This window comes from Drosophila albomicans, chromosome 2L (assembly GCF_009650485.2).
Source record: "Drosophila albomicans strain 15112-1751.03 chromosome 2L, ASM965048v2, whole genome shotgun sequence".
NCBI lineage: Eukaryota > Metazoa > Arthropoda > Insecta > Diptera > Drosophilidae > Drosophila > Drosophila albomicans.
Window position 1 is genome coordinate 106,309 of NC_047628.2, and position 13,925 is coordinate 120,233.

General features: G+C 38.5%; 1 protein-coding gene across 1 annotated transcript; it reads right to left on the reverse strand.

Annotated features, from left to right (window-relative positions):
• Positions 1 to 942: 942 nt before the first annotated feature.
• LOC127565056 (uncharacterized) lies at positions 943 to 2,379 on the reverse strand. The gene has a single exon (XM_052002076.1). The coding sequence runs from the start codon at positions 2,377 to 2,379 to the stop codon at positions 943 to 945; it is 1,437 nt and encodes a 478-aa protein (XP_051858036.1).
• Between the last annotated feature and the right edge of the window lie 11,546 nt (positions 2,380 to 13,925).

Genomic DNA, 13,925 nt, shown 5'->3' on the forward strand with positions numbered 1-13,925 from the left:
AGAGGTCCCTATTGCACATTTGCCTACTCAGACCAAAGTAGCACCTATTGGCAAGTGTGATTCTTCGCTTGATCTCCAGGCTTACGTCATTTTTGGTGTTAATGGCAGTGCCAAGGTATGTGAACTCCTTGACCACTTCGAACGTATAGTTGTCTGCTACCACCTGGGAGTCTAGACGCCGCGCCTCCCTGCTTGTAGACAGCATATACTTCGTCTTGCCCTCGTTTACCGCCAAACCCACTTTTGCTGACTCTTTTTCGATAGCAGAAAATGCAGCAGTGACATCACGCTTGATGCGGCCAATAATGTCAATATCATCAGCGTAAGCAAGGAGCTGGACACTTTTATAAAAAATAGTGCCAGCTCGATGCACACCGGCTTTCCGCAAGACCCCTTCCATCACAAAGTTGAAGAGGTTGCACGACAGGGGGTCGCCTTGTCTGAAACCTCGAACGGTATTGAAAGGTTCGGAGAGGTTCGTTCCTACCTTGACAGAACTGATGGTGCTGCTCAATGTCATCCTGCAAAGACGTATCAGCTTTGCAGGAATACCGAACTCAGACATGGTGGCATATAGGCGTTCTCGTGTCGGACTATCGAATGCAGCTTTGTAATCGACAAAGAGATGGTGTGTGTCAATTCCATTTTCGTGGGTTTTCTCCAGGATTTGGCGCAATGTGAAGATCTGGTCTATGGTGGATTTGCCAGGTCTGAAGCCGCACTGATAAGGTCCGATCAGTGTGCTGGTATACGGCTTCAGTCGATCACATATTACGCTCGATAGGACCTTATATGAGATGGCAATCAGGCTAATTCCCCGGTAGTTGGTGCATATCGTCGGGTCGCCTTTCTTCAGCACAGGACAAAGGACGCTGAGATTCCAATCGTTGGGCATGCTTTCTTCTAGCCATATTTTGCAGAAGAGCTGATGCATGCACCTTATCAGCTCTTCGCCGCCGGCTCTTCTGCAGGCAGTCCATCAGCACCGGCTGCTTTGTTGTTTTTGAGTCGCATAATAGCAACTCGGACCCCGTCATGGCTAGGTAGTGGTATATCCACATTGTCGTCGATTGGTGGTATCGGGCTGCTTCCTCCAACGGCGGGATTGGTGCCGTCATCGCCTGCTAGCAGCTTGGAGAAATGCGCCCTCCATAACCTCAGCGTGCACTGCGTATCTGTAACCAGATTCCCGTTTTCATCTCGACAGTTAGATGCTCCGGTCTTGAAACCATGTGTCAGACGGTTGACTTGTTGGTAAAATTTTCGAGCATCATTTCTGTCCTGCAACACCTCGAGTTCCTCGCACTCTCGCTTTTCTTTCTCCCGTTTTTTCCGTCTAAAAATCCGCCTCTCTTCCTTCCTTGCGCCAGACTGCAGCGTTCTTCTGTAGGCGGCGTTTTTTGCCGCAGCTGCGACGCGACACTCCTCGTCATACCATTGGTTCCGTGTGGGTGGGCGCTTGAACCCAATGGCTGTTTCAGCGGCAGCTCGCATGGAGTGGGATATGTGCGCCCAGAGTCCGCCGGCGTCAACAGGAAGAGGGGTTGGTTGGTGGAGCAGTTCCGAGAGGTGAGTGGAGTAGGCTGTTGTTGTACGTTGTGATCGCAGCCTAGTGACGTCGAGCTTTCGTTGCGTGATGGGGCGTACGTTTTTCGCTCGGCATAGCCGCATGCGTATCTTGGCTGCGACAAGATAGTGGTCCGAGTCTATGTTGACTCCACGAAACGTACGCACGTCCATCACGCTTGAGGCATGCCTTCCGTCTATCACAACATGATCCATCTGGTTGCGCGTTTTTTGATCAGGGGACAGCCACGTGGCCTTGTGGATGTCGAGGTGCCGAAATCTGGTGCTACTCACTACCATGTTTCGCGCCGCGGCGAAGTCAATCAGCCTGAAACCGTTGTTCGAGGTGGTCTCGTGGAGGCTGAATTGACCGACGGTGCGGTCAAAGATGCGTTCGCGCCCAACCTTTGCGTTGAAGTCCCCGAGGATGATCTTCACGTCGTGGTTTGGGCAGCGGTCGTATGTGTCCTCGAGTCTCGCGTAGAATGCATCCTTAGCAGCATCGTCCTTCTCCTCCGTCGGGGCGTGCGCGCAAATTATGCTAAGATTGAAAAATCTAGCTTTGACGCGGTTTGTAGCCAGCCGTTCACTCACTGGGGTGAAATTGGAGACGTGGTGGCGAAGTCTCCGGCTTACTACAAATCCGCATCCAAATTCGCGCCTCTCCGCATGGCAGCTGTAGTAAATATCGCAGTTTGCTCGCTTGGAGCAACCTTGCCTGTCCATCTGATTTCCTGGATGGCGGATTACCGCCTTTAATTTCTCGAGGGCATCCGCCAGATGGATAGAGGCATTCGGACATTCCAGGTGCATATCCTTAAATCGTAGTCCTTTTTCATTTTGCGGTGGTCGTCAACATAAGGGGGGATCCTTTCCGAGGCTTTCGCTTTGGTTTTCCTTGGGCTTCTTTTTTCAGAGGCGGGTTCCAAACCCTGCGCTCAACCATTTACCGTCCGGATGACTCGCTGCACACATTAGCTCGCTATCTAGCGGATGCTAGGATAGCTACCCAGGAGGTGCCACGAGGAGGCTGTGTGTCAACTTGCAATCATTCGTAGACAGAGATCGCACTGGCGGCCACCAAGTTGACCGCAATCAGAAACTTTACTCTGTACGAATGAAAGCCATCCCATCGCACAACACTTATTAACACTCACTTAAAAATGCACATTTGCACTTAACAACATAAACTAACAATAATCCAAAAACAAAAAAGAAACATAAGCTGACATTCAGCTATTCTCCCTCGGCCTCGATGTCACAATAACATAGGAACAGCGCAATCCGTAGCTGAAGATTGCGGCGAGGCTGCCAGACGTAAGTGGTTATTCGACAGCAGACGAAGCCAGCCTGCTTGGAAGCAGTTCTCCGTTGCGCAGTGCGAGTCTGGAGCTATCTCTAGCTACCGCCGTTTATGTAGATCATCTGTTTGTGGTGTACAAACATCTGATGCGGCCAGCAAAGCTGCGACTTGAAGCTTTTGTTGTTGGCCGTTAATCACTCATTATAGTGTGGTGAATTTTCAGGTGTAATTAAGTTCAAATTCCTCCACATACAAATTTAGGGTTTATACTAAAGGTTGTATCAAGTTATGTTTAAAACTTGGTTTTATAAACTGGGTTTTATTACTGGGTGCCGAATCTAAAAAAAAAAATACACAAAACTAAACTTAGAACGACAAAGAAACTAAATATACTTATAAAAGATATTTACCCTAATGAGGAAAACGGCACTTGATATTAGAGGACAATCTCCTGAAGTGGACAACCATCTATGGCATAAGGGGACGGCAAAGCTGCACTTTTGCGAATAAAAACACAACGCATCAGTATAACAATTATACATTTTAGCCTCATTGTATACTTACAAGTACGATATATGCATCTGACTTCACCAACCACTTAACTGAGGTATATTTTAATTTCAGTCACATGCACTTTTTCAAATTTTTTTCACTCAGGTTTTGCACCTAACATGTCAACAATTCTCTTGCAAACAAACCCAAAAACAAAAACCTCTTTTCGGAAATTTGACAATTAATCCTACTCAAAAAGGTAATCGCTTATCCATTTTGGTGTGGACGTACGACCACTAACCAAACAATACATAGATGCGTCAAGTCATACAACCAAAACGTATCATTAAAAACAGTATTATTGCAGCCCCAGTCGGGCTGTGCGCTGCGATTCGAACACCGAGCCTCTTTGGCTCATTCGAAAATTCGAAGTTCTAACGCAACGCGCAGCGTTGAGTTCAGTAGCAGATCAAATGCGGACGGGGCACGGGCGTATTTCGTTGCGCTCTGCTTTCGTTTCTATGTATGCGTGTATGTATCTACATGCTCGCCTATATCAGTATGTGTATGCATGTGAAGTTTTGCAACGTGCAGTTGCCTCGCAAACAAGCAGCGCACGTCAATTTTGTTTTGCCGCGACGAAAGTTTTGAAGATGAAGACAACAACAATTGCTCGCGATCTATATGTTTGTAGTTAAATGGCACCTGCATAAGGACCGCGTTGGCTCTGCTGGTGGTTTGCAAGCCCAACATGTTGTGGGCCCGGGTTCAACTCCCGATCGAGAATATATTCATATTTTGTTTATTTTTTAATGCGATTTAAATTTTTTCATTCCCTTTCTAATGATTTTTGATGACTTACAATTTTGTAATTTTAAATAATAAAATAAAGCTGTAATTCTTTTTGCAAGCACTCAAATTTAAAAAAAGTTTGAACTTTAAAAGGCTGTTTTTTACATTATTCAGATAACAATAACATTTCATAAATAAAAATAATACAATTATTATTATTAAAAGCTCAATCTTTTTTTAAAAGATAAATGCATTTTTGTTTTAGTTTTAGTTTTAATTCTAATTTTTCCTCGAAAATTTTCTAATAAATTAAAATTAAAACTGGAAAAAATTTAAATATAAATATCAAAAACATAGTGTTACAAATATAATTAATATTTTATTATACCCGCTACCCATAGGGTAGAAGGGTATTATAACTTTGTGCCGGCAGGAAATGTATGTAACAGGTAGAAGGAGGCATCTCCGACCCTATAAAGTATTATATATTCTTGATCAGCGTCAACAGCCGAGACGATCTAGTCATGTCCGTCTGTCCGTCTGTGTGTGTGTGTCTGTATGTCTGTGTGTCTGTGTGTCTGTCCGTCTGTCCGTCTGTCCGTATGAAACACTGGATCTCAGAGACTATAAGAGATAGAGCTATAATTTTTTTTCGACAGCATTTGTTATGTTTGCACGCAGATCAAGTTTGTTTCAAATTTTTGCCACGCCCACTTCCGCCCCCGCAAATCAAAAAAATCGAATAACAAGCGTAATTTTGAAGCTAGAGTTTTGGTATATATAATAACTACTATAGTAGTTATGATTCCTGAAAATTTGGTTGCGATCAGATAAAAATTGTGGAAGTTATTAAAGAAATACTTTTGTATGGGCAAAAACGCCTACTTACTTAGTTGCTTTGGCCGACAATCTGGTATATTATGCCGTCTATGGTATATTTTGAATGTGGTACTATATCGATATAACAAAAATACCATTTGGTATATTTTTAGTATTTTTTTGCATTTTTGGTATATTTTGAAAAAATACCGCAATATTTTGCTTTTATTCAAAATGGGTAGCGGGTATCTCACAGTCGAGCACACTCAACTGTAACTTTCTTACTTGTTGTAAAATGTTACTGTTATCTGAATAATGTAAAAAACAGCCTTTTAAAGTTCAAACTTTTTTTAAATTTGAGTGCTTGCAAAAAGAATTACAGCTTTATTTTATTATTTAAAATTACAAAATTGTAAGTCATCAAAAATCATTAGAAAGGGAATGAAAAAATTTAAATCGCATTAAAAAATAAACAAAATATGAATATATTCTCGATCGGGAGTTGAACCCGGGCCCACAACATGTTGGGCTTGCAAACCACCAGCAGAGCCAACGCGGTCCTTATGCAGGTGCCATTTAACTACAAACATATAGATCGCGAGCAATTGTTGTTGTCTTCATCTTCAAAACTTTCGTCGCGGCAAAACAAAATTGACGTGCGCTGCTTGTTTGCGAGGCAACTGCACGTTGCAAAACTTCACATGCATACACATACTGATATAGGCGAGCATGTAGATACATACACGCATACATAGAAACGAAAGCAGAGCGCAACGAAATACGCCCGTGCCCCGTCCGCATTTGATCTGCTACTGAACTCAACGCTGCGCGCTGCGTTCGAACTTCGAATTTTCGAATGAGCCGAAGAGGCTCGGTGTTCGAATCGCAGCGCACGGCCCGACTGGGGCTGCAATAATACTGTTTTTAATGATACGTTTTGGTTGTATGACTTGACGCACCTATGTATTGTTTGGTTAGTGGTACGACGATCAGCTGATCGAGCAATCAAAGCTTGCAAGTATCATAGTCCTCCAATAGATGGCGCTATTTTGAGCTTTCAGGCCCACGGATAACCACTTCTCAAAAAAAAACATGACAAAAGATTTAGTACCATTTTCCCAGACAAAAAATAATTTTCTACAACTAAACAAATTAAATAATATAAATTAAATAGGACAATAAACATATAAATAAATAATATAATAAATAATAGGTATAAATACCCTGCAGAACTGGAGGTGTCGATTGGCCATGGGTAAGTGCTTACCTCGCCGATCACTACATGGGTACTTACTAAAGTGACCCTATAGTAATCGAACGTCGAACCACCTAGTCGACTCGAGTTTGCGATTGGCCCTGGATAAGTGCTTACCTCGTCGATCACTACCTGGGTACTTACTAGATTAACCCTATAGTAATCGAACGTCGAACCACCTAGTTAATAAATATATGCGCATTAAAGCATAAGTACAAAATAACGGTAAGCATCGCTTTTGTTTTTGTTATTTTGTGGAAAAAGCATACACAAGTTTAAAGACAAAACTTCGATTATGCTTTACATCGCTATTTGTTTACGCGTCTTTGTTTTATTTTGTGCTACTCTTTTACTCAAACGCAGCTGTGTTTCCTAGATGATGAAATTATTGCAAGCATTTGAGTTGAGAAGTGCAAAGCGGATCCGCGATCAATTATTAGGTGAGATACTTAAAAAATAATTGATGTATGCATTATATGTTTAATGTGTAAAATATTAAATAAACAGATAATAAAAGAATATCAAGCAGTTAGTATAATGCATAGTTCTACAGTGGAAAGCGACAATGTGCCTAAAGAAGAGGAAGTGGAAATTATGACAGAAAATCTACGTTATGGAAATAATGACAGGGGAATGCGAAAAAAAGAAGACAATTTCTTTGGTGTTATGATCGGTGAGTATTTTAAAAGATAATTATTTAAAAATCATTATCCACTTTAATCTATGAAGACTTTTTAATCCATTATTTCCAGATTCAATAACTGAGGACCAGTTGAGAAAGGCCTTGCAGCTCCAAAAAAAAAAAACGATATTTTAAAACTCAAGTTGCCTTAAAGTAATAAAAGTCCGACTTATTAAAATAAAGAAAAATTAAAATTAAATAAAAACTGTAATTGTAATTGTAATTTTTTTTTAATTTATAATGGCCGACCCCTCCATGGGGTCCGATGTAAGCATTTATTTTACCGATCCTTCAATGGGGTCCGATGTAAGCACTTATTTTACCGGCCGTTCTATGGGGTCCCATGTAAGCACTTATTTTACCGGCCGTTCCATGGGGTCTAATGGGGTCTTTAAAGACCCTAATATGTTGCACTATTTCACTAGTTCGTGGGTCATCGAGGCGGTGGCGATTGACCCTATTTGCGGACATTTCATACAAAAACGGAAATTAAAAAACGCATGGCTAGACGCCACTTTGTAAGTAGTGGCTGGCTCCTGGTAAGTGATTATTTCACCGGCAACGAACTAGCCCTCAGAACTGTAGGGTATATATGAACCAAAAGAAAAAAAATATTGTATACTTTAAGGCTTAGTTAATTTCTGCTACGACAAGCAGCCTATTACAACCACGGTTGCCATTCCAAAAAAAAATTTGTGTACCAAAATTTTGAAAAAATGCACCAATTTTAAAAAAAATGTACCACAAATTTTGTCGGTATTTTTTAATACTATATTTTGTTAACGTTTTTTTTAATTATCTTTTATTGCTTCATGTTTCATTTTTTCTTCAAATTAAAGTGTAGTATTTACTATATAAAAGAAAACAAAAACAGAACTTTTATTTAATCAATTATACTTTTCAAACATAAAGAAATCAAAAACAGAACTTTTACTTGAATAATAATGAATCAAATTTTATACTATCTTAGTTAATTTTGAAAAATGAACAGTCTTTTGTAGACCAAACATAGAGAAGGTCCTTACAATAATTCAATTCCTTGCATTACATTATGTTATTTAGTGTTTTAAATTCAAAATTATTTGGCAATTTAGTTTTCGTTAATGAAATTTCAAAAAACTTTCGCTCTGCATCACCAGAGCTGTGTGGTAACGACATCAAGTTGTTTATGAATTCTATAAACTCCTGAACAGCGGTTCGTCAACACCTTTTTTTTAAACTTTCAATTTACAAATATCTTTTTCTTTTCCCTGATTTAAAGAAAGTCGGAGTTGGTTCCATTGGGATATTATATCATCAGGATCACCATTGTATAAACTTTCAAAGGTTTTTTTAGAGGTTATTAGAGATGGAAAGTTCTTCTTCGCTTAGAAATTTGTCTGAATAACAAATTGTGATTCACAATATATAACTGTTTACATAGTGATGGACCTTACATTACCGCATACATATTTTCTCAATTGACACGAAACATCGCAAATCGAAAGTACGCGATATTTTCCAGTGCTAGTCATGGTTCAATTTCTAACTGATACAAAATTTATGTCTGGTGGAACAGAACTATTTGTTAAAAATATATGTGTGAACATAAAATTTTATGAACAATTTAAATACTAGACTAGGCATATTAAAAATGTACCAATATGAAAAAAGTGATCCAATGTACCAACGCATAAAAAATGTACCAGTTTTGGTACATTTGTACCAAAAATGGCAACCGTGATTACAACACAGTCGCTCTAAAAACAACAGCCAAAAACGTCATAACAAATAAATTACCTGATAGAATATTCATGAACTAGGCATTATATTTCTACAATAAGTAAATTAAAAGCAATTGCACAGCATGAAGGCATTTATGAAACTTACGAGAATCAAAACAATTATAAAAATGAAACTACTAGTAAAAGAAATAATAACAAATCTTATGCAAATTACAATTAACAATTCCTATTCAAATGATCAGTCCAATTCAAAACCCCAAAATAATTATTCGCATCAAAACTTAAAGTCAAATCAAAATCTTCATCAAGAATTTAGACAAAAGTTAAAAGAAGCTCAGAGCCAGAATCCTAATAAGTATCAAGGGAATACTTCAAATAGTCGTGGGCCTAATCCGCCTATAAAAAGGCAAAGAGAAAGTAAAAGTGGTCAATTCAAGATGGAGACAGGTAAAACTTTTCATCAAAATGCCTCGAATCCAAATGCAGTGTAAACACCATTTTTATAAAAATTAAAATGAACGAAGAAGATCTAAAATGCATAATTGATACAGACTCAAAGAAAATATTTTTAATTTGAAAATAAATAAAAATCCAATAAAAGTCCAAACCATAAACGGTATCACTGAACTATCGGATAATATTTTTTCGGTCCTAGTAGACTTTGTCCGACAGTTCAAAAATTTTATATTCAAAATTTTTCGGAAAATATGATTTACTATTAGGACGTGAATATTTAAAAGTCAGTAAATCGCAAATCAATTACCAAGATGAGACAGTTACCTTAGGAGATTACAAATTCAAATTTCAATATAATGAAGAAATCTCCGAAGACACTTCCACAGAGGATTGTGCAAATCCACCCTTGATGGAAGATGGAACTTTCACCTTCCCAATCGAAGATTAACTAAAAGAGTGTAATGAGTTCAGGCTAGAACATCTCAACACAGAAGAAGTGGAAAAATTAAAAAGGGTTTTATACGAATTTCGCGACATTCAGTACAGAGAAAATGACAATTTGACTTTCACTATTACGATCAAGCATTTAGTTCAAACAAAACATGAAGATCCAATATACAATAGACCTTATACAAATCAATGAAATAATAGAGCAGGGCATAATTAGAAAATCTAAATCCCCCTATTGTTCACCAATCTGGATTGTTCCAAAAATGGGCGCTTCAGGAATTTCAATGAAATAACCCATGGATGACAAATTTCCCATACCCAATATGGATGAGATCCTAGATAAATTAGGCAAATGCCAATACTTTACTACGATCGATTTTGCAATGGGCATCCATCAAATTTAAAAGGATCCCGATTCAATTGCAAATACCGCCTTTCCAACCAAGCATGGTCATTACGAATTCATTGGTATACCCTTTGGGCTTAAAAATGCTCCAGCGACTTTCCAGCGCTTCATGAATAACTTACTTGAAGACTTGATCTTCAAAGATTGTCTTGTGTATCTAGATAATATCATTATTTACTCCACTTCATTGGAGGAACATATATCATCCATTTCTAAAGTCTTCTCAAAACTTCGGGAAGCCAATTTGAAATTACAACTTGACAAATGTGAGTTTATGAATAAGGAAACTGAATTCCTTGGGCATATAATCACCACGCGAGGGATAAAACCAAACCCAAATAAAATCAAGGCTATTATCGATTTTCCAATACCTAAAACATCAAAAGAAATCGAGTCATTTCTAGGTTTATGCGGATTTTACCGCAAATTCATTCCCAACTTTGCAAATATTACAAAGCCAATGACACTTAAATTGAAGAAGAAGTCACAAAAAACATTCCTCGCAACCTGATAAGTGCCAACTCCTTAACAGATCTATCGTCTGATCACTCGCCTGTACTTCTTCAACTAAATCTACATCCAATTACGGTAGATGAACCATTCAGACTAACAACGAATAAAACCAATTGGCTTAAGTACAAAAAATATATACGTTCGCATATTGAGTTGAATCCACGTTTGAATGACGAAGCTGATATCAACTTATCCACAAACACTCTTGAATCCGTCTTGGTCGCAGCAGCTCGCATGTCAACTCCACAAACGCAAAAACATCGTACAATAATAGATACACGAACGTTGAAATAGAGCAGATCGTTCTAGCAAAGCGACGCTCACGGCGAGAATGGCAATCCAACAGATCACCATCCGCAAAACAAAGGTTAAAAGACGCTACACGGAGGCTCTCAGCTGCACTACGTCATGAAGAAGAAAGGTCCCAAAAACATTACATAGAGCAGTTATCCCCAATGAGCTCCAAGTTCCCACTTTGAAGAGCACACTCATCTCTCTGCGCACCAATCGAATCTGCAATGCCAATAAGGACATCCACAAGCAACTAGGCTCGCAGAGACGAAGAAAGAGCCGACAGATTTGCAGAGCATCTTCAAAATGTATTTCAGCTCAATACATCATCAAACGGATTTTCACTGCCAGCAACATCAGATATCGACACATCAACGTATGAACCTATTGTATTTAGGCCACAAATACTCAAAATCATAAACGAACAACTCAACCCAAAAAAATCTCCAGGATGCGACCTAATATCACCTAAAATGATTATTGAACTTCCTTTCTGTGCTGTTCGAGCTGTTTGCAAACTCTTCAATGCAATAACGAGACATGGACACTTCCTAGAGAGATGGAAAAAGTCATTGAGCAAGTCAACCGCATAACATCAGAAATCCGAAATGCATTCGAACAAAGGGAGTACTGCACTGCGATATTTCTGGACGTATCACAAGCTTTCGACAGAATATGGTTAGAAGGTTTAATGCACAAAATTACAGAAATGCTTCCAACCAACACTCACAAACTTCTAAAGTCATACTTTTACAACAGGAAATTCTCAGTAAGTAATTGAGCCATGTCCTCAAGACTGCGTGCTTGGATCAACACTTTACCTTATCTACACTGCGGACATCCCAACGAGCAGGAAACTAAGCACATCCACTTTTGCAGATGACACAGCGATCCTAAGCCGCTCGAGATGCCCCAAGCAAGCAACGGCTCAACCTGCTATATACCTGGTGGCAGTGGAGAAATGGCTATCCGACTGGCGAATCAAAGTTAGCGAACAAAAATGCAAACACGTAACGTTCACTCTTAACAGGCAAGACTGCGCTCCACTTATTCTAAACAACACAGTGGTTCCGATAGCAAATGTAGTAACATATCTTGGCGTACACCTCGATAGACGGCTTACTTGGCGCAGCCACATTGAAGCCAAAAGAACACATTTAAAGCTCAATGCCGACAGCCTCCACTGGCTTATCAATAGCCGCTCGCCCCTTAGCTTGGACTACAAGGTACTTCTATATAACACCGTTTTGAAACTAATCTGGATGTACGGCTCTCAGTTGTGGGGGAATGCCAGTAACAGCAGTGTGGATATAATGCAACGAACTCAATCAAAAATTCTCAGAACCATCACCGGGGCACCGTGGTACGTTCGGAATGAAAACATTCACAAGGACCTTAACATACCACTCGTCAGAGAAGAGATAGCACAAATCATAACAAAGTACTACGACAGGCTATCAGTACATCCAAAACATCTCGCGAGAGCCCTCACGCGAGTTTCCAGCAGTTCTCGTCTTCGCCGCAACGACCTTCCAATCCAGCGATAATTATTAGGACCACGTAGTCTCTATTCAGTTCAAATCAAACTGTTAGATATTGTATTATTTTAAGATTTGCAACCTTATTGTTAGACTCATAAAAAGAAGATCCAATAAAAACAAAACAAACTTAAAAAAAAAAAAAAAAAACTTAAATTGAAGAAAAACGCAACTATAAATATAAAAGACCCAACATATGTGTCAGCATTTGAAAAGTTCTGTCACAAGAACGCAAACCAATTTGCTATGCAAGTTGAACTTTAAATGAACATGAATCAAACTGTTCAGCTATAGAAAAAGAACTATTAAATTTTGTGTGGGCAACTAAATATTTCCGCTCTTACCTATTCGGTAGAAAGTTCCAAATTTTAAGTGATCATAAAATTAGTTTGGCTCAGTAATATTAAAGAACCAAATATGAAATTGCAAAGATGGAAAATCCAATTAAATGAGTATGATTATCAAATCAAATATTTACCAGGAAAAGAGAATAATGTAGCATGCACTTTCGGGTATCAAAATAGAAAAAACTGTTCTAGGAGAAGATAGAATTTATGAAAGGTGATGATAACAAAGTCGAGACAACTCGCTAATTCCATTAACTAAACATTAAAATTTCTTATAAAGAAATGACCAATCAATACGCCAAGAATATGATAAAAGAATATCTTTGCTCGAAAAGGAGTATTGTCTATTTTCACAATGAAATAGATTTTCAAATTTATCAAAGAGCTTATTTAGAAATAATAAGTCCGAATAATTTAACTAAAGGCCTGAAATTAATTGACTTACAAACCTTTGCAGAATTCAAAGAGGTAATATTGAAAACATAAAAAAAACTTTTACATCCAGGAATTGAAAAAACGATTAATGGGTTCAAAGAAAAATACTATTACCCTGACTATAAGAAATTAATACAAAATTTAGTTAATGAATGTGAAGTCTGTAATGTAGCTAAAGCTGAACATAGAGACACAAAACTCACTTTCGAAAGAACACCTGAAGTTCTTAACGTTAGAAATAAATATGTTATAGATTTCTATATGATCGATAAAAAAAAATTTCTTTCTTGTATATTCAAAATTCGCAACATTAATAGAAGTTCAAAGCAGAGGTTGGTTAGAAGTCAAAAGAGCTTTATTAAAGGTTCTCAATGAAATGGGAAAACCTTTAGAGATAAAAGCAGATAAGGATTCAGCATTTATTAGTGCAGCTTTGCAAATTTGGTTACAAGAAGAAAATATAAAAATTAACATTACCACAAGCAAAACTGGAATATCCGACATAGAAAGGTTCCATAAAACAATAAATGAAAAGTTACGAATATTAAAAAGTGACGATGATGTAGAAAACAAATTAACAAAATTTGAAACAATTTTATATTTGGCTGGCAAAAATCCTCTGCTGAACCCTCCCCGAGGGTGCTGGCTTGGTAGGATCTGTATTACCTCATTATCAACGGGTAGCAGATCTCTACTATACGTCGATATTTCAGGAACTGCAGATCCTAGCTGAGGACTCTGTTCCTTATCTTTCGGGCATCTGTCTGAAGATAAGTAGCAGAATCCATGGTACGAGGTGTCTGGCGGTCAGACTGAAAACGCTATGGGGGGCTCCCAAGAACATAATTAGCCAAAA

Coding starts and splice junctions, on each gene's coding strand:
- LOC127565056 (XM_052002076.1), bottom strand. CDS start 2,379: ATGCACCTGGAATGTCCGAATGCCTCTATCCATCTGGCGGATGCCCTC.